The sequence below is a fragment of the Plectropomus leopardus genome, chromosome 13, assembly GCF_008729295.1.
Source record: "Plectropomus leopardus isolate mb chromosome 13, YSFRI_Pleo_2.0, whole genome shotgun sequence".
Classification (NCBI taxonomy): domain Eukaryota; kingdom Metazoa; phylum Chordata; class Actinopteri; order Perciformes; family Serranidae; genus Plectropomus; species Plectropomus leopardus.
The window spans coordinates 12468053-12489000 of record NC_056475.1 but is presented as its reverse complement, the minus strand read 5'-3'; the positions used below and the strand labels follow the sequence as shown (position 1 = coordinate 12489000).

General features: G+C 41.2%; 1 protein-coding gene across 1 annotated transcript in view; it reads left to right on the top strand.

Moving 5' to 3' along the window:
* The window catches only part of jade2 (jade family PHD finger 2), a 211139-nt gene that overhangs the window by 133891 nt on the left and 56300 nt on the right, over positions 1–20948 (top strand). The window contains exons 9-10 of the mRNA XM_042499142.1: positions 2966–3463; positions 4404–4568. Of these exons, the coding sequence (XP_042355076.1) occupies positions 2966–3463; positions 4404–4568 (663 nt within the window). The remainder of the gene's footprint in view (positions 1–2965; positions 3464–4403; positions 4569–20948) is intronic.

The window sequence follows — 20948 nt, the reverse complement described above, 5'->3', positions numbered from 1 at the left end:
GCTGCGCTCAACCTTTCGCCTTTTGACACCAAATAAGTGAGAGCAGCTGCAGCGGGCTCACTCTGACATTTTGGGATGTCAGTGATAAAACAGATCTATACGGTGTGGACTGTAACTCCACTTTTTTAACAAGATGATGTATCAATAGTTGTGATATGAGTCATATGTCATATGAAGACTAAACATTGGTGAGATGTTAAGTTTCACCAATAAAAGAAACAAAACAAACAATATTACAAGAGACTAAACACTGGGAAAGCAGCTTTGAAGTCAGCGAAACAGAAGTTGTAGTTTTTAGCTCTAGTAACGAGACATATTTGTGACAGAAACAGAACATGTGGAGGGGGTTTAGTTACAAGCGGGGTTTAAATCAAATCCCTAACATGTGATTGAATCGCTAAAAGTTGATCTGGTTATAACAACACAGTGCATCATGGAGCTTCAATGGACTGTTTGCCTTCACATGTCCTTCACCTGTGTTGTTAGATCAGGATGAGGGAGATGAGGGTGGAATGACTCAATTGGTCCATGACCAAGATTCTTTGGATAGGCAGAGTTTTTGCCAGCCAAAATCCAAACACATACCTCCAACAATAAACAATTAACACAAGGACACAGAATAAGAACTTGGAATTTTTTAAAAAACTTACTTTAAAAAGATTCAAAAGCCACATCTCTTTCCAAACACAGTAGTTACTCTGAATAATCTCCAACAGGAACACTTTTTTACACAACTGATCACTTTTATATTGACAACTTTGTTGCAGATCAGGTCAACAAGAGTGGCGGATTCATATGCATTCATATGCGACATGATGTAAGTTTAGGTTCAAGCATGATGTTTCTGTTTATCTTTAGGCCTCAATACTGAGAAACAAAATTACAGAAACGTACCTTATGTGTTGTGCATTTTATTGTGGTCCCTACCAAACAAAAAAGGAGTACAGGTAGACCTCAAAGCAACACTCAGGTTGCAGACAGACAGATTTTATGCGCCTGTGATGATAAACTGGTTTACCTCATGTACTGATGACCTATTTTAGTTCAAATTCAGTGTATTGTTGTTGAGGGTGTGACAGCGAGTGATGAAGAAAAATGCAGCATCGACTAGCCTGAGTTCAAGGTGATTACAGCAAAAATAAAATATAATAGCCTTGAAAGTTATAAATGTATTTTTCTACATTTTAGCCACATCATATAAACCACATTAGGAAGTATTTTAAAGTGTGATACCAGTCAACCACTCTTAAGGATTACTTACTTACTAACTTTTTCTTTAGTAATAAGTAATTCCTGTTAAAGGTTTTCTCAACAAGATAATACATGAATAAGGGATCATGTCCAATGAAGTGTTTTTTTCCTGAGGCCAGTGTGTTTTTGAAATTAATTGCATAGGAGTGCCGTGTGATTACGTAATGCTACAAACACCAGCAGAGTAACGAGACACTAACAGTGCATTTTGCACAGAGCATTCAGTTGTCGGTGAAACACAGCAGCTGCTCGTCACTGTGACTTTTTACTCAGCCATTCATAACAGCAGATAATGTGTGTGTGTATGTCTTTACAGTAAGATATGTTTCCTCTCATGAACCCTCAGAGATTGGTGGGTCCATCCTCTCCCCCCATGTGTTTCAGCCTTCCCATCATCCAGAGCAAGCACTCTACCTTAAGCCGACTTTTTTATTTCCGCAAATATTCTGTGTCATAGCAACCAGACGCAACCAAAATGTCTCAGCTGAGAAAACACTGCACCTCCAAAGCGCTCTCAAGCATTCCCAGCTGGGCGTTTCCTGAGGAGGGCCTGGCATTTTCAGCTGTGAAATAACGCTTTGGTGGCCACACACCATGAGGATAACTGCTGGATAAGCTTAACTGCCCACTTTTATTACTATTATGTGTAAAATCAGCTAAAAGCTTTAAATTTTTGATGTAAGGCTTGCCTCTTTTAAGCATTATTTGTAAGAGTTTTAATGTTACCAAAGAGCTGCTGTATATTTTGCTTTTAAAGTGGAAATTTTCTAGTCGCAGAAAGCCGTTGAGACAGAGAGTGAGGGTGGAAAGGTTGTTTGTAGAAACGTTAGACAGAAGTTGTTTTCCAGACGGTGGAGTCAGTAGGATCAGTCAGGTTGTTGTCACCACGCACATAAACAACACAGTGAGGAGAGTCACCATCCTGCTGAATGCTGAACTCCTCTGAAAAGTACAAGCACAGACCTGCATGCACACACACACACACACACACACAAACGCAAACGCTGACAAATGTGCACATATGAGCACACGGTGACAACAACACACAGCCGCAAGGGCTCACACACACAAAATCACACCATGCCTGGAGGGACTCAGTGGGAGGTCGCCTCTTAGTATGACCTGTAATGGATAGCACTGAGATACACACACACACACACACACACACACACACACACACGCACACACACACACATCCCAACTTACCGAAATGTCAGCAGAAATGGGGGAACCGTGTTTGTTGTGACTTGGCTTGTCTTTCTGCTTTGCTGCACTTGTATTGGAACCTTGATAACACAAGAAATGGACCGAAAATGACACTTTAAAACAAATAGCTGTGACAAAGTGTCTGAGAAATTGAAGAAAAAAGTGTGTGTGTGTGTGTGTGTGTGTGTGTGTGTGTGTGTTTACATCCATGTGTTCCTCAGAAAGTGAGAGTCAAAGGGAAGTCGCTCCAAGATAATAACAAAAACAGTTTGTTTTCTATCAGGCATTTCAATCTGCCTTATTTTAATGAACCCACAGGCAGTTGTTTCACACTCAAATGGGATTTCTCTTTCCCTGTTTCGCCTTCCATTCTCTGTTTTTTCTCTCCTTTGTAATTCCTGTGCGTCATCCATCTTTCGGCTCCCTGCATCACTCTGCAGTTCCTTCTTGTCCCTTTTCCCCTTTTCTCTGTCCTTAACTGTATAATCTGTCTCTTCTTCCCTCTCAGTGCTCCATGCCCTCCTGTATCGTGGCCTTCCATGTGACGTGCGCCTTCGACCACGGCCTGGAGATGAGGACCATCCTGGCAGAGAACGACGAGGTGCGTTTCAAGTCCTTCTGCCTGGAGCACAGCTGCACTGCCAGCAACAGCAGTGCAACCACCAACAACTTCTCCAGTTTGACCAGTGTGAGCAACGGCAACCACGCCACCACTTCCACCACCAATGGAGCACACGGCGCAGCCAGACCTGAGTTGGCCACCACTGGCGTCAGTTCTGAGCTCCGGCCAGACCAACAGCACCAGCCAAACATCAGCAGCGACCCGGAGCAAAGATCGGTATTATACCCGATTTCGGTGTCGGCATCGGAGCGAGCTGAGCGGGACCAGCTGGAAAGGGAGAAGGTGAGCCAGAGAAAACAGAAGCTCCAGGAGCTGGAGGATGAGTTTTACCAACTAGTGGACCCCAGGGAGGTGGCCGAAAACTTGGCGTTGCCCATCTCTCAGGTAAGCTGAAAAACTCTGATTTGTCATATGAAATGATAAGACATAATAGCACACACTTGTAATTCACTGTATGCCTCCATAAGCACCAAAAATAACCTACTCCCCCAGACAGTGAGTCAGGTATAAATAAAGCATAAGTATTAAGCACACAGACAGGGTCGACACACAACTCTCTGATGAAGCGAGTCAGAATAGCAACACTTGTTCATGCTAATAGACAACAAATATGCAAATACTGTGACGCAGATGGAAAGTTCCATTTCTGTACATGAAGTAAGTGAAGCCTCTTGTACTTGGCTGGAAAATATTACTTGGTCTGACCAAACACAATAAATCAATGAAGCACTTTACAATGTTTTCATGTTGGCTTAGAATCTCATAAAATAAAAAATAATAACAAATGGAAACATGATAAGGTCTCCATTCTGATCTTTCCCCAGAATTTTAATGCACAGTTAATCATTAGTCAAGACTTCCACAATTAATTTGATGTAATTGGATGTGGTATTGACGAGTTGCATTTAGAGTGCTGGCTCTAGTGCATCAGATAAAGTGCTCCCTATTCACAGGTAAACTGTCTGATAAATCACAGGCTTTTGTTTGGAGCTCGCCTAGATTAACTGGCCTTTGCTTTCCAAATATGGTTCTGGCTGCAGGCAAGAGCTTTTTTCACTAAAAAGGAAGAGTACAACTGTGAGAAAACATTATTTTACAAAATGAAAACCCAGTAGCTTCAGTGGAATAATTTTTATTTTTTGACTGAGATTTGTACATTTAGAACAGTTTTTTTTAGGACAATTTCTCCCTGTGTAAAATTTTCAAGTGTAAAAATGGATTTTCTTGTTTTTTTTAATTAGAAGCAATTGACATGTCAGTCCATTGATTTTCATTAGAACATTGTAATTTAAAAAAAAATAAATTATTTTGTCCTCTCTCCCAGGTGGACTTCTTATATCAGTTCTGGAAGATGAAGAGGAAGGCCAACTTTAATCGACCTCTGGTGACCTTAAAGAGGGATGAGGTGGACAACTTGGCCCAGCAGGAGCAGGACGTCCTCTACAGACGCCTCAAACTCTTCACACACCTCCGACAAGACCTGGAGAGGGTGAGTCGGAGATATGTGCGTGTGCGTGTGCCTGTGTGTGTGTGTGTGTGTGTGTGTGTGTGTGTGTGTGTGTGTGTGTCAGTGAAACTTGTTGCTTTGCACAGTGCATTATTCAGACAGGAGGTATTTTTTTCATTTTGTGTGCAAATCTGTGTGTGTGTTTGCACACTCTGGTGTATGCTGCTCAGAGCTCGATCCAGCCAGTGTTGATGATATTTAAGGAGTAATTTACATTTTTTAGAATGTTAATTAAAAAGATCATTGACAGTATCATATAAAGTTGATTTTTTGCTTTCATGAATATTAATGTTAAATGAATGAATAGCCGGAAGGATGAAGGCATAATGAAATGGCTGTATGATGAGTGAATGAATGATACCTCCGTGTTGGAAATTGAAGCGAATATCCACCCACCGCACCGAATTCGTTTGGTGACACTTTATTCGCTATATGTAAAAGCCATTTGGCACAGTGGGCTTTTTCATCAGGTGTGCTTTGGTTCATGTGCTACTGGCTTTTGGACAGATGGACTTCAAATTCAGTCTTAGGTGACCCAGAGCAAAGAAATAGCATATGCATGTCTCCTGGGATATGGAAAGTTACCAATAGAGTAGTGTTGAGTGGTACCAGCTAGATGTAGTTGGGACTGAATCCTGTTTTTTTCTGAAAGACTCAGAGTACATTATCATGAGTCCCTTGCTGAGCGCCACTGTGTTCGAGTTCCCCAGAGAGAAATATGCTAATGTTTGTGCAGCTGCATGTCATATTGAGGAAGGCTTATTTTTAGCAGTCTGCTGGAGGGTCCTAGAGAGGATGCTGCCAAGGGACTCCATAGTTCTGCTGAGGAACCTCAACATTAAGGTCCTAGAAGGAAACATCCTACCTGATCGAAACCCAAGTGGTACTTTGGCATTGAGCTTCGAATTAACTGGGGCTGCCCCCTGAAAGTCGGAGATTCAAATCATCAGTTGGATCCCCCCGACTGCTCCAGGTCAAGCAGACGTTTTTGGGGTTTTGGTTTTGTTTTTTTTTTTTTGCTTATCAGTGTGCTGTGCACTGTGCCTCTTGGGACGTTTTAGTCCCTGGACTTTGCTGCAGAATGAGTGCTCCTGACTGTCACACTACCCTCTGGTAGAGGCTGCAGCAGACGTGATGCAGCAGCACAGAGGAAGAGAGGCTCTGCACTGTAAGGCTCCGAAATAATATCGTCTTCCCTCTTCTTCTTAGAAGTGGTGTTTTTCCAGCTCACGACAACTTAACATGACCCAGCCTCCAGCTTATTTTTATATGTCTAGTTCTTGCGCATTTTCAACCGTTCATTAGCACTGTTAGCGTGTTTACTATATCACATGAATGCAACTGTCACACTTAACCCTGCTGAGCCCTGTTCAGACTATAACACTTTGTATGAAAAAACAAAATGAATCGTTGAATATTCATGTTTAACAGCCAAATCTGATTCGACTGACTCAATTCAGAGAAGGGTACAGCCCTACCATCAACCACCCCTCCCTTCAACACCGAGCAGACTTAATGGCTCTTTGTACTACGTCATTGCCGCAAATGGGTTTACTGTGGTGTTACCCAAAAGTCAAGTATGGGATCCAAAAGCTACTTTGAGGCCGGGCTGCCAGGCATAGTGTGATTTTGTGTGTTTGATCAAGGTAACAGAACATCTTGGGCCAAAGAGCAACAATCCATTATAGTTGTAACATCATATCTTTGGATATACATCTCGTACACTAGCTGTTCACTGGTTATCACCTTTTGGTTGGTTGGTGGATCAGATAGTGGGCGGTTTCTTCCCGACAGAACTGGGAAATGTGCAGTTCCAGTGAAATGGCGATATTTGGCTGAGGCTCCTGTCTACAAGGTCATAAACTCACACCTCCCAAAGAATACCTGCATCTGCATGAAGGTTGGAGACAGGATGTCTCAGTGAGTTGTGTTCAAAGCCTGCCTTGTGAAGCAGCTGCTTGGACCTGTGGCCAAACTTGTGGCGGCAACCGTAGACACAGCTAGTGGAGGTTAAGGAAGCAGTTAAGATGAAGAATGAGGCCTTTCAAGCTTAGTTAGTTCAGAAAACTTGGGAAAAAGCAGACAGGCATTGGCAGGCCAGATGGACAACAGGTTCTGTGGTTGTGGAAACAAAAGTTCAAGGAGGCCAGGGAGAAGACGAAGACCTCTTTGGTCTTGGCAGACTCAAAAAGTTGTCCATTAAATTGCGAAAGATCAATGCAATTTACCACAAGATGCTCTGGATATTTTTGGGTTGTCTTGTTTAACAGGGTTCTTGCTATGTTTCAACCTGTACAGTATACTCACTATTGTAACCTGGACTGATTCCAAACTGGGGGAGTTACTGGGGATTTAGTTTTATTTCTTTTCTATTTCTTATTTTTTTTTCTTTTTTTTTTCTCAAGAAAAAAAAGAAAACGTTAAAGAAAAAAGCTTTCATGCAACTTGCAGTCTTCCTTTGGGGAGCTGTGATCAGGGAGACGTGATCATTGTAATCATCAGTATCAGGTATTTAATAAATGCATACTGCAGTTCAGTGTGAACCTCAACTATAGTAGTACAGTTTTGAGGTCAGTCAGAATGGTGAAGTATTTCCCTTCTGCCTTCAGTATCATAGCTCAACCTTGGCAGCTGAATGCTAACCACTATGTAAATTTCCTTGCTTGGTTTCTCGGATTGGTTGCGCCCATGCCCATAACCTCACTCCAGGCTCATGTTCGCAGTGCTCTGATAGTTGATTGGCATTCTCTGCAGCGGTGCTCTCAAAACCTCTTTCTGACCCTGCAATCTACCCTACAAAATCTGAATGACAGCGGGCCGCCCACAGCCAAACATCTACTGCAACCCGAGTTTAGGGGGATACAGTTAACTCTGGCCTGCCAAGGACACATGGCGAGACTGCTATTTTGCCTCTCATGTTTGGACAAATGTTTTATATCAATACCACAATCTAAGAAACATCCTATGGTATTTGCTTACTTTCTGATACTAAATATGCCAAAAAGAATCTGTGTTGAGAAAGTTTCCCCCACAAATCCTCTTAACAACCAGTTTGGATGTATTTTCTTTCAGCAGACTGTAAGATAAACCAAATCATCTGGTGTCCTAAATACTTTTTTCCTTTATTTCTTTGGCATGTGATTTGATATGGTGCAGTTGGCTCGCCTTGGTTTGGTTCAGCTTCATTGATTTAATTTGGCTCACAGTGGGACAACCTTTTGGCAATTAGGTGGCTGCATATCAACCAAATGACCCACTATTCTCTAACAAAGTATAATAATAACATACAAACACTGCAAATAATTGGGTGACATATTTTAATTGCTCATTGGTTTTCCCATTTAGCCTCAGCTGGTAATACATGTTGAGTGGCCTAAAAGAGTTCTGATTAGACCAGTGGATCAGCGTGCATCACCCAGCATCCCACTGGGTTAATTTGGCTTTTAGATAACAATTTCTCACCTCTTAACTTGAAATGATGGAGTGAAAAATAATTTCCCACAAAGCAGGTGGGTTGTAACAGTTTACAAGTGGCTGATCCAATTCATGATCTAGACAGAAAGTTCACTGTGCCATCAATCTGTTTTCCTCTTGAAATGCAAGCCAAAAGATAAAGGAAAGACCCAACTACATTAGGTCTACATTGGGTTGTGAGTCAGTAGCTATGCACACTGCTTTCAATATATAATAATTTCTTTGATGGAAACATTACTTAGGGTTCCTGCAGATCTTTAAAAAGTCTTAAAAGGCATTAAAGTAATTCATCTAAAAATAAGTCCTTAATTGGCATTAAAATGTCTTAAATCAGTCTTTTAGTCTTAAAAATGCAGTGACGTAGGAAGTGGGATATCATGAATCATTTTTTCAAATGTTGCATTCTAAAATCTCGAAAATATTTTGATAATAATATCTATGTTTTAAAAATAATTTACTGAATGTCTCTTGCAGTAATGTCATGCAGATCAGGGTGTAAGATTTTTTTTTTTCCCCCAGCATTTGAAGTAGATCGTCTGACTTTTTAACTTGACCAAAAAGGTCATGCTTTATGTTAAACAATGGGTAAAACTGTCCCTAACCCTGAGAAATTTATGTCAGTTTTTTTTTCTCCTTCAGTTTTGGTTATCATAAAATTGCTCCTAAATTTAATCCCGAGTGGCATTGAAAATGTCTTAAAAGGACTAAAATCTAACTTGCCTTAAGCTGTAGGAGCCCTGATTACTGTAAAGAGGTGTTTTTTTCCTATAGACTTGTGTAACAGAAGCTACACCACAGTGGTCTCCAGTGGTCAGGGTTTATTGATTGTTGCAGGCCACGCTAACTTCCTGACCAGTCAGTGTATCTATTGACTCCATAACTGTTTTCCCCCTAGACTACTTCTTTATTGACGTGTCTGAGTGTGTGTTGTAGAAGTGGACCATACCGCTTCAAATCTCCAAGGTTAACTTATCCCATCAATAAAAGGTAAAACAACTGAAGACAATAAGGAGAAAATAACAATTAACCATTGATCTGACAAAATGTAAAGCACCACATGAACAGTTGCTTGTAAATTGATCTGATTGTTCATTTAGTTGTTCATCCATCTGTAATACCGGTTTGGAATTATGCCTGTTTAATTGAGGAGTTAGTCATTTGTAAACACAATATAACAGTAGAGGGGACAGTAAAACAGATAAACATGCTTGTAATTACCCAAATTTAACATCTTAAGCATTTCACTCTAATGCGCCTCCAGGTACTTAGTAAGTATGTCCCATGTCTAAAAAAATGCTAACACACAGTAAACATCACCCACACTTGATGCACACTTACCCTAATGCAGCTTTTAAATGCTTTTTAGAGCTGAGTGTATCCCACAATTCATCCAGTGTGTCAGACCAGTCCAGTGCGTGGCTAAAAGCTTGTTTTAGGGCTGACGATGGCAACTGTCACTTGTGTTTTTCTGAAACTGCAGTGCATTGAGAGCTTTTTGCTTTCATACACAGGGTATTTTAAACAGTAGCAGGACCTTGTCTGAACTTTAAGGAATCCTGCATCTCTTGCGGTGAAGCATTGTTAAAGTATCGCTTGTTAGTCCACAAATGCAGATGAAAACAAGGTGACGTTTGTTACTGATGGTTCCCACGGGGGGGGACTGTGTCATCAATGGGTGGTGACATGTTTACTACATTCAGAGGTGGTTTGAACGACAACAAGTTGTTGAATCTCAGGCTGCTTCGAATCGAGCAGCATTCCTCTTTAACATTGCTCGAAGGTCTGACATAGAGAGGAGGATTGATTGTGTTTGCTGCTGGCAGGTCTCCCATGAGGAGGATTGATCATCAGTTGGTCGCGTATTGGCTGAGCGAGTGTTGACAGCTCACCGCTACTGATGCTTGTGGCTGTCGATATACAAGCTCTCTTTCTCTTCTTCTGTCTCCTTCACTTTCCTCCACCCTGCACTCCCTTTCTTTCATCTTCTCTTTTCTTTCTCCTGATATTTGCTTCTGTTTCTCACACATAGATTTAAGAAACAGAGCCTCACTGGTGACCCATGTTTTTAACCCATATTACTATAGTTCGGCTATACTCAGTGTTGTAAGCAAATGTTCTGCTCGATTTTTGTGTTTAGTCTGGGTTTTTTTTTTGTTTTTCTTCTCTGAGTTCCAGTGTGAGGTCTTCTCCATGGAGATGGACATGTGTTTGTGTGTATGGCATTGTATTTGAGTGTGTGTGTGTATAGGCGAGTGTGTGTATCTGTGCACGAGAGAGTATTCCAATCATCTCTGATTTGCTGGCAAATTGAAAAATCCCCTCCATCCTTCCATCCCCGTCATCCCCAGACCCCAACCCAATCAGACCCCACGACCAAACCCTCCAGCCTGCTGCTTTTGTGAATAAACGTGTGTATGTGTGTGTGTGTGTGTGTGTGTGTGTGTGTGTGCATGTTGGTGGTGGTGGTGGAAGAATCCGGGGGGCTAATGTTGGGGTGGATTATCCCCCTCCTCTTCCTCTTTGAAGTGCTGCCAATGGAACGAATTGCACCGTGCTGTCCCTAATGCACTGGTGAGCTTTCTCCATTTCTGTACTCCTCTCCTGAGTGCCGCCCCAAAGCCCCCTTTCACCCACATCACTCATCCAATCAGCGTGCAACATGTCGAAGCAATGTGTGGCACGGTGATTGGGTAGCATAAGTTAGCTGCTAAATGTTGCTCGTTTTTTATCCCGGTTTGTGTGGTGTTTTCAGATCAGGTAAAGATGCGGTGTGTGTGTGTGTGTGTGTGTGTGTGTGTGTGTGTGTGTGTGTGTGTGTGTGTGTGGTGTGTGTGTGTGTGTGTGTGTGAAAAGAAATATTAAATCAGCCATTTAGATAAGTAATGTTTAGACCTAAATATCCAAGACATGAGCCAAAAAAAGTAAAAATTGGCTTGTTAAAATTAAGTAGAAATAAATTATTTTCTAGATTAGACTTGTTTCTAAATTCAGTTGACTCAAAAAATGACTTTGGAGAGCTTCTTGAAACTAGTAATAGTACAAAAAAAGTACAAAAAAGACAGTGCTTTTCGGTGAAGGACATGAACAAATTAGAAAAAACAGGAAGGAACGAAGGCACTCATCTTAAAATGCTGTTATTACATTGGCAGGTTCTAAAAGTAGAACCAGATTAAAAAACAATGGATACTTAGACGTGTTTTGGCATCCAGCCTTCTTCAGCCTTAAGTGGCCATTCAAGGAACTGCAGTTTTTGACACTTACATGTTGGTTTCAGTTTTCGTTCCTGGAGGTTGCTGCTTGGCTGAACTGTATCAAATACACCACAATCGACTTCACCACCCCATAGACTGTAAGGGTTACAGCTGCTGCGGTTAGTGAGCTGATCACATGTAGCATCAAATCAAAGAACACTTAAAAATACTTTTTTTTTTTTTCTAGATCTGTGTACAAAAAGGATCGAATACTGGTATGGTTTGTCTGAGGAAGTTTCAATATCACTTGGAGTTGGGTTATTTTGGTTGGTACCTCAGAAGTATCAAGTACTGATACCCAGCCCAAGGATTTGGATTCATTCATAGACCTCTACTTTTTACTGGATCCTCTACAGAGGACTAAACTGCTGTTAAAAGTGTATTTACATTCACTAGCTGGGTTTTGGAAAAGGACTGAGATGAGGTTAAGTCCTGAAGCAAAGGGTCAGGGTTTTAGCCGGAGAAGTGTGCAGAAGTTGAGGCGAGTGGGGAGAAAGCTGGAGCTGGGTGAAAGTAGGTTACAGCCAAAGAGAAGGGGGAGGAGGAGAAGCGCAGGGTGGAGGCTCAGGCTCTGGAAGCACACAGAGAGAAAGGAGCAGGACTGGACTTTACAGTGAAAGGACAGGGCTAAAGACTGTAGGAGAGGTGCTGGAGCCCGGGGAGGAGGTGGGTGAAACAGGGGGAAATGCCAGGGACAGGAGGCAGGGGAGAGCTGGGGCTGACGGAGGGAAAGCAGGTGTGAAAGAATCCCTTTTCCTTACTCATTTCCTCTCGGGTGTTTTCACATCTATAACTACTTGAGTCGAACAATTGCAGTTAGTCTTTTCCCTCCCGTCGGTACATCGGTACTCCAGCCAAGGCTGGCAAAGTGTCCGGTGGCACAGTGCCGGTCTGTGCCCTGCCCTCTGCTCTCCTTCGCTCTCTCACGGTAAAGACTTGGCAGCACACTCAGCCCAGCAGGTCAGCAGTCCCACACCCAGGAGGCCCTCAGAGCAGAACAGTACACTTATGAAACAGTCCACTTAGGGAAAGGGAGAGCAGGGAAAAATTTTGATTATGAGCAGCTAACATATGTTTTATATATCTTCTTTCACTACTGAGCACTCACAAGCATGGAAGGAGGGTAAGAGAAGAGAAATGTGATGAGAAGGAGGGTATTTATGGGAAAGAGAGTTGAAGAAAGATGAGACCAGAGAGTGAGAAAGCACGGATTTGGGAGGGAAGTTTTGGGGCAGTCAAGTTTTAAGGAGCCAAACCTTGACAGAGGGCAGCAGCGGCAGCACCCCGAGCCTTTAGCTGCAGATTTGTAAGCAGCCGGGTGGTTGAGCACTGATATCTGTCAGGTAAACTCTGTCGGTACACTGTGTGCTGAGGCGAGGGGAGGAGAAAAAGCTCATCAGCTAGTTTTCCTTGGCTACAGGTAACAGTTTCACAGTTTGTTTTCTTTCCACAAACCCCCCTCGGTTTTTGTTCTGTTTGAAACGAGCAGAGAGGAAGTTTCGAAGCAAAGTAAAGAATGAGGGGAAATATATGTATACACAAGCTTGTGATCAGAAGTTTTTATTCACAGTGCTGCCAAAGTCCAGGCAGGGGAAGGTTAAAGAGAGGAACATTCTGAAGATGCTTTAGACAAAAAAAAGCTTTTTGACAAATGAGGCTTGCTTGTATCTTTATTATCTCAGACTGCCAACGTATTTGGATTTCCTACAAGTTTTGCAGCCTGTGTTGACTCAAATTCACAATGCAAAATGCCAAGATCCACATAACCCCCCAAACAAGTCTTACACTTTCAGTTTCTTCTATTTTATTTTATTTTTTTAACAGAGGGAACCAGAGAAAACCACTTGACTCTTCTTTATTTCATAATCTCTTTTTTATGAAATCATCCAAGGATTACATTATTTTTTCATTTATTTATACAGTCATTTTTAGTTGTTTTTTTTACTGGTGGCAACTTGCTATTTTCATTTATGCTCTGCCTTTCCTAATTATATTCAGAAATCACGTATTGCTTGTAACATGTAACAATAAGCCTTTACAACAAGCACAAATGGTGCCATCAATCTTGTTATACAAAGATTGAAATACTTATATTTTTGACATAACATTTTTGTTTGACATAAAAGAAACTGGAACAAAAGTAAAAAATGTAAAGTGTACATTTATCAGTCTGAGTTTTTACTAATGATAGCATGCATAAATGATGAAACCTTTTTTAAGTGCCAAACAAATGACAATTACTTACAGACATTTTATAACATTTCATAAAATTTTAACAATGCTGTCTTGATCTCATAATCTGTCCCCAACCCCTTAAATGGGCTCTATATAATATCCCAAGCATAAACATAGCAGCCATCAACTATTTTCTATGAAATGTAGTGACGCCATCCTGAGCAGAGAGTGAAGTTATGCTACCTCTTTGTGTGTTGTATTCTGAGCTCCTCTGCTCTTTTGTTTTTTGGTCGTTGTTCAGGCTAAGCATGCATGTTAGTGCATGTGAGTTCCTGTGTGTGTATCCTCCTAGCTAGCTCATTGCTGCCACTCTGCACAGTGCTCATACAGCATTCGGGATGACATTCTTTCATAGGCTTCTGGTTTCCTCCGGTTAACTTCAGGACTGTTCCAGCTGTAAGCTTGTTGCTTGTTGCTTGTCTTAATCATCTCCGGATCTTGTCTATGAATTTAATATCTGATTTTTCTTAATCAACAAGCAATATTTAGAACCTCTGTCATCCTTAAAGCATCAAATCGGGTCGTTTTACCACTTAAAGTTACTTATTCCATGTAAATTCCTCCTTAACCTTAAACAATGATCTTTAGTAGAGCTTTAATATAAAATTTTTAAATGTCTGTGTCCTTCCTTTTTGTTAGAAATGTGTCCAAGATATATAGTCCAACCTCACAAAATTCCTCCAGAGCCACGGAGGACATTACAGACCTACTTTCACTGGCTGAGTAGCACTCCTCATGCCTAGCAAACTCAATTTAATGTGTAAAATCAGTGGAATGTTGTGCATCTCTTGTAAGATTGTTTGCATGTTTCTTTGTACATTATATATGTAATGCACCAGTTTTCGTTTGACCTGATGCTTCTCTCTAAGTCATTTCACTTTGCAGCACATTCAGTTCAGTAGCAGAAAAGAGAACAGACAACAAAGACAGAGACAGATGAGGGGGAGACTTACAAGGTGGTGAGGGATTTGTCATTTGACACTCCTTCTTTTTCCTTTCATTTCTTATCATTATATCTGTCTGATTCTTTTAGACATAACCTCATGCACCCTTCCCCAGCCGCTCATCTGGCATGAAACCGTCTCTAGTGTTACGCAACGTTAGGTAGGGTCAGAGAGAGGACAGAGACGTGGACAGAGCGACACTGACTTTGGTGCTCTGCCTGTTTGGTTATAACATCCATCTTTCTCTTTCACACACATACACATTTATATACACACAGTGATGTCGACTTACACGCTCCACTGCCACTTGCATGAACACACACGGTCATGCACACATATACAAAATCATTCACCGCCCACATGCATACCGAAAGAGGTATTGCTTGCATGCACACACTGTTACACCTACACACATAACTGCAGGGGGAGGGGGGCTTCTCGCTGCGGGCCAGACGGGCCGAGTCATGCAGCAGACAGACCCACCCTGTTGGATCAACGTCAACCTGGCTCCCCACACACAGCTCTGCTCCAAACCTAATACTGGCTCACTACACACAATCCTTACTTCTTCATCTTACTCTGTCTGTTTCCAAGATGCTTCAGGGTACTAAGAGAGATCCAAGACAAGGGCCTTTTCTGTCCACCAGCAACGATTACTGTTACATCTCAACATTCAACAGCCACTTTAAGTGTTTTACCAGGCAACCAGGTTCCATTTGTAGATTTAGAAAGGACCTGGAAATCATGGTTGGCTTGCTTCCAGAGTGACCGGTAGAGTAACGTAGACTCCTGAGGGGAAGCAGTCTGGTTCTCGCTGTAGTTTACGAGCTCCCTGCTGCAGGATTTTGGCCTGTGTTCGTGCTTGCTGATGGATTCTCCAGAGAGACTTCCCAGACATCAAAAAATGTTTTGATTGATGGGATTTTGGAAGTACAGTTTTTAGAGGAATGATCAAACACAACGCATCACAACGCTTTGTCTGAGCTCATTCAGATGAGACCAGCTGCAACGTAACCCTACTTATCCAGAGGGATTAATAAAATCATTTGATATTGTGAGGCTTATTTCACATTTTAAATCAAACAAAAGGTTGAACAAAATATCAGGACTGCTTTATGTATTTGAAAGATGGTACTATAGGTGAGAGATGTTTTTATAACTGCAGGTTTGGTCAGTAACATCTTCGTAGGTGAAAGTCTCCACCTTTTGGCTCGGTTAGATTTTATAGATCACATCTTCAGGTTGCAATTTAAACAACTTTTAATGCATTTGTTGTTATTGTTGTTGAAATTTTGTTTGTAGCTCTAAATATATTGGATTTTCAATGAGGCTTATGGTTCCTCAATTTATGACAAGGGCCCAACCGTCATGATACTACATGTACATACTACTGAAAGAAAAATGCATTGCGTGCTTTTCCATGGATGTATCAAGGAGCAACTTCCAGGGCTGAAAAATGAAGCTACCACTGAAGACCCAAAAACTAGTTTCTGAAACAGATACTTCAGGCTGGCTCCAAAAGCAAATTAAGTCCTATAGACCCCCATGTTAAATTACATTAGAAATGAACATGCTTATAGCCTCGTACAAAAAAAATACAGTTTTGGTCTCTAAAGCTATTTCCTCATTCATGAAAACTGTTATTAATGTTATTAAGGCTTAAATTTACGCATAATTAAGGTAGTGGACACTTTGAATGATACGTCACCACAGTCTGTTAGTAAGATCCACCCCTTGCTCCTCCACAACGTGACCCTCTCGTCCAAATATGGCCACTTTTGGCTCCAAAAATCCAAAGTGGCAAAGGCCAAAATGCCAAACTGGAGGCTTTAAGCCAGCAGTTTATAGACCAGTGGTTGACCTCATGGTGGCTTCATCCATGATTTTTATATGAGATCTATATGAGTCTATGAGGTTTTCCCAGTTTGGAATGAACAAGCCGTCGCAAAGCCGTATTTGTGTTTTAAAGCTATAGAAAATCGCTAAAATTTAAAGCATATATGTATATAGGGCAAGATACTACAGCTATTATGAAAAAGCCAACTTGAATTATAGTAAATTTAGATGAAGTTGTTCTGGCATACATATTCAAAAATTGTGACATTAATTTGTTACAAGGTGATTCATAGGGAAAAGAACATAAAAAGACTAAACACATGCCAGAAAGAATTAAAAATATATGAAATATAATTGATTGTTTGAGCCACAAATATTAAATTAATAAAGAAGTGACACCTAGAATCAAGTGTGAATAAGAGGCAAAATTAAAAGAAAATGCCTTTAGTCCTCAGTTTGAGAAATGGGATAGCCATGGGTGTAAAAGCTTACAATTATAAGGAGGGGTCAAACTATGGAGTTACAAAATATTAGAAATGACAAGTACAATCTTCTGAAATCCTCTGCAAATGTGAAAATGCTCCTTTGCTCCCTTCTTTGATCTGCTCGTGAATCTGGCTGCAGCATTGCATATGAGCTGAAGGCGAGAACAGGCTTTACACCTTCAGGTAGCCTCGAGCTGCGTTCGCTCTGCTAGAAACCGCCTGTTGAGATCCACTGCTGTTTAAAATGCTGCATGCTAAGCTCGACTGTGTAACACAGCCCCAAGGCTTCAAAGCTTACAGAGAGCAGCTCCTTTCGCTCCAACCTTTGTGATGCTCTGCCACAAGGTCACTGAGCTGCCTTCCAGGGCACGAGGAAGGGATCAGAAACGCTTAATTATGCCAACTTCAATAAAAGTACATGTCTTTTGGTGTAAAGAGCCAGATCTACATTTGAGAGATTCACAAGACATTCTGACATGTTAGTCGCAGGATGTAATAAATCACGGAGGATATATTTGCCAAAAACTTTTTGCTATAAGGAATCTGCGAGGAACTCTTGTTATAAAGATTCAAGCTAGATAATACAAACAAATCATTTTATTGAGTCCATATATGTTCATTTTCCTTGATTCCTCCAGGAGCTAAAAATACACATTTCCCTCTAACTTTTGTTATATTACGGTCCTTATTCACAAATATCAACAACTAAATAATTTAAAGTTTATTGCACATAGGCACAGCTACAACCCCATGGCAAAACACAGAACATGTATATTATTAACGATTTTTGAGTTGTATTCTGACATGAAATTTACAAGAAAGAAAAATCACACAAACCAAACAATAGCTCCAGATAGGGTCTTTCACATTTTCATGCCACTGTAGTTTGAAGAAAACTGCAATGAGCAGCATAACAAAAACACTGATTTGTAATGTGAAAAGCAGTTTTAATCACTGGCTCCGTCTGTTTTGGAAAGGAAGTGACTTCTGCAGATAATTCAGCTCCCAGTAAGAACCTTAATGAACACTGAAGGAATTCTTGCATGGAGAAGTTTTAGCTGGTTGCAGTCTGCAATCCTCACCACTAGACACCACCAAATCTGCCTAAATCTTGCACACTTCACTTTTAACTGGAATTAAACATAACTGCAAGTCATAGACAACAGTCAATAGATTCAAAATCAAATATATTATTTCCAATACCCCCCCCCCCCCATTGCTTGGAGACATTTACATATTGCTGAAATATGCATAACGTAACAGAATAGGACTCTCAAGAGGCAAACTTTGTCTTCAGCTTTTGGTGAAACAAAGCCTCTTCTGACTGTGTCTCTTTCTCTGCTTTTATTTTTGGAAACAGATTGATATTTTCTGTGACATTTCTCGCCTGGCTGCTGCAACCCAGCAGCCGGCCTTTTCCAGCCAGAGCGACAGGCCAGACCACGCAGCCTTTTATCCCCGCTAAGTGTCATGCTAGGCCAGCTTCAATTGTGCACTCCAATGGCTGCCGTTTAGACTGCTCGATAGTAGCAACACTGACACTCCCGAGTGACTTCAACTCTCCACTCACCTCCTATCACTCTGCGTCTAACCTGTTTTTATGTTCTCTTACATCTTTTGTCTGTCAGCATCTTTTTTCCTACACATCCACCAATACAGAACTTTTAGTTGATATTTTCCTTTTATTCTGTCCGTTGCATCCTTTTTCTTATTATGTTGCCTCATTTTGCTGTATTTTATCACCTGGAAATATTTTTTTATTTCATCCTCCTCTCTCACTTTCTCTCTTTTTTCTTCCTCCTCCATCTCTATCTATTTGTCTCGCTAGCACCTCCTCCTCTCTCCCTCCTTCTCTCCCTGGATATCCTCACCATCCCGCTGCCCCTCTGATATGAGCTCTGTTGGATGAAATAAATATGAGGCGGAAGAAGGATAAATATTTATAGCTGCTTCAGCTGTATAATTTTGCGCGTCAGTGTGTTGTAGCACTGTGTGTGTGCATACATACATGTACGGTGTGTTTGCGTGTGTGTGTGTGTGTGTGTGTGTGTGTGTCTGTAGTATATGTTTTCAGACCCTTGGCCAGTGCAGGTGCCAAGGCTGCTGCAGGGATAAATAATTCACTGCAAGTTAAACCTTAAATTCACATCACTTTGATGAGACAATAGGAGCAGCATGGCAGCCAACACACAGAAAACACACACCACCTGGCACCGAGCATATGTGCCCTCACACATGTAGACATAAATGTATGAAAGTGCATGTCCCTGCGCATATGTGTTTACCACAGATATCATGTCATACAGTAATCACCTATGAAAACGCACCCGTGCAAGCATGTTTTTGCATGAAATGAAATGCACACATTGGCGCACACTGATAAGCTTACATGCAACCTAAACACACAAATGCAGTTATAAACACTAGTGCTGTACACACATGGGCCATGTTATACAGCTGAAATGTTTATTATGTTTATTACTTTTCTATGTGACCGCTTCATTGCTGCTACACTTGTGTGCGTTTAAAGTTTCCATTCGAGTCTATTCCTGCATAAACGTGTGTGTACTTTTGTGCGCCGGCGAGTGTTTGCCCATGTCAGCCATGTCCACTTTGTCCCTTGCAGCACACTCCTACAGGCTCACTAGCTGCGCTGCACACAGATAGGGGTGCGTCAATAAGTAATGAGAGCGATATGAGGGCCCCCCAGTTGACCTGGGCCTTTAATATTTTACAGTAGGGTCTCTCAGACGCTACCAGCCGACACAATGCCCTAACTCAACCGTAAAATCTCACTTCACAGGACTCGATGGCAAGCGCCGCCCTCTAAGGTCCAATTTAATAACATTCTCAGAGAGCTTGTCAAAGCAGGCAATTCAAATAGCGCTTCATATAGCTGACTATATGTAAGATTAAAAGCTACTGCAGAAGGTTTGTGAGGAAGTTTATGCATGAGGTCTTTTGGGGTACTTAGACTTGTTTTTGAGCTTTAGGTCCTTATTTGACTTGTACCATGTTAATAATTTTGCTTTATTTATATTGGCGTCTTGTAAAGCACCTGCAATCGAGAACCTGTCTGTCAGTTACACACATTTACACTTGCAGGCTGATCAGTAAACCACACCAGTAAAATCACACAGTTTACAAGGAAGCAGCGTCACTTGAGCAGTTCAGGGTTAAGCGCCTTGCTCAAGAGCACCTCAGTGGTTACAGCGAGGGAGGGGCAGTGTTATTATCTCATCTTCCTGCCCACATATATCCTGTCAGTGTAGAAACTGATGTGATACAGTTTTGATCACAAGTTCAGTTCACAGGCAGGGCCTGTGAAGGGGCAGTAACAGTCAAGCAGCAGTAACATTATCTGCTGGATCACAATGAGGTGTGAAGAGCACCATTTCAATCAGGAGAGACTTCATTTAGAGTGAACAATAATTAGTGCAGGATGGAGAAGAATAGTGGAAAAGTCTTTGGCGATTAGACCCCATCATGATGTGTATACCTAGAGGGTAGTGATGCCATAATTAGTTGAGGAATATTCCTCTGATAGAGTCCAAACACTGGTGGTGGAAGTGAAGAATAAAGATGAGGAAGCTTAAGTTAAAGCACAAGGAGACTGTGCATTTTTAAAGCCCCCAAACTCTGCAACGAGTTGCCTCTACCTGTTATGCAGGAACCTACACTGCCTGTTTTTAAATCCCATTTTAAAATGCATTTTGTTTTCTGGCTTTTAACTCACAGCTATGATGGCTCATAATAATTAGCCATCAGAGGGTGGGTTTTGTTATACTGCTGTAATGGCTTAAGTACAACATAAATATAAACGACGCAAGAACAGAAGACAAACCAAGAGCGATTACTCACCTGATAAAAACATTAGAAGCCAATGGGTTCTTGATTGCGTTTTCATTTCTATTTTTTTTTTTCCTTTGAATATTTTGTTGGAGCTGCAGGGATGAATATTTATTGATCAGGTACACGCATTATCACTTATACAGTGGCAACTCATAACATGTAAGTGCAACTTAATTTAAAATCAGTACTTGAGTGTTTTTAAGCATGCAACCCTTCATTTTTAAATCTAATCATGCTACTAACCACACAGACAACAGAGAAACAGAAAATAAATTTTGGAGAAGT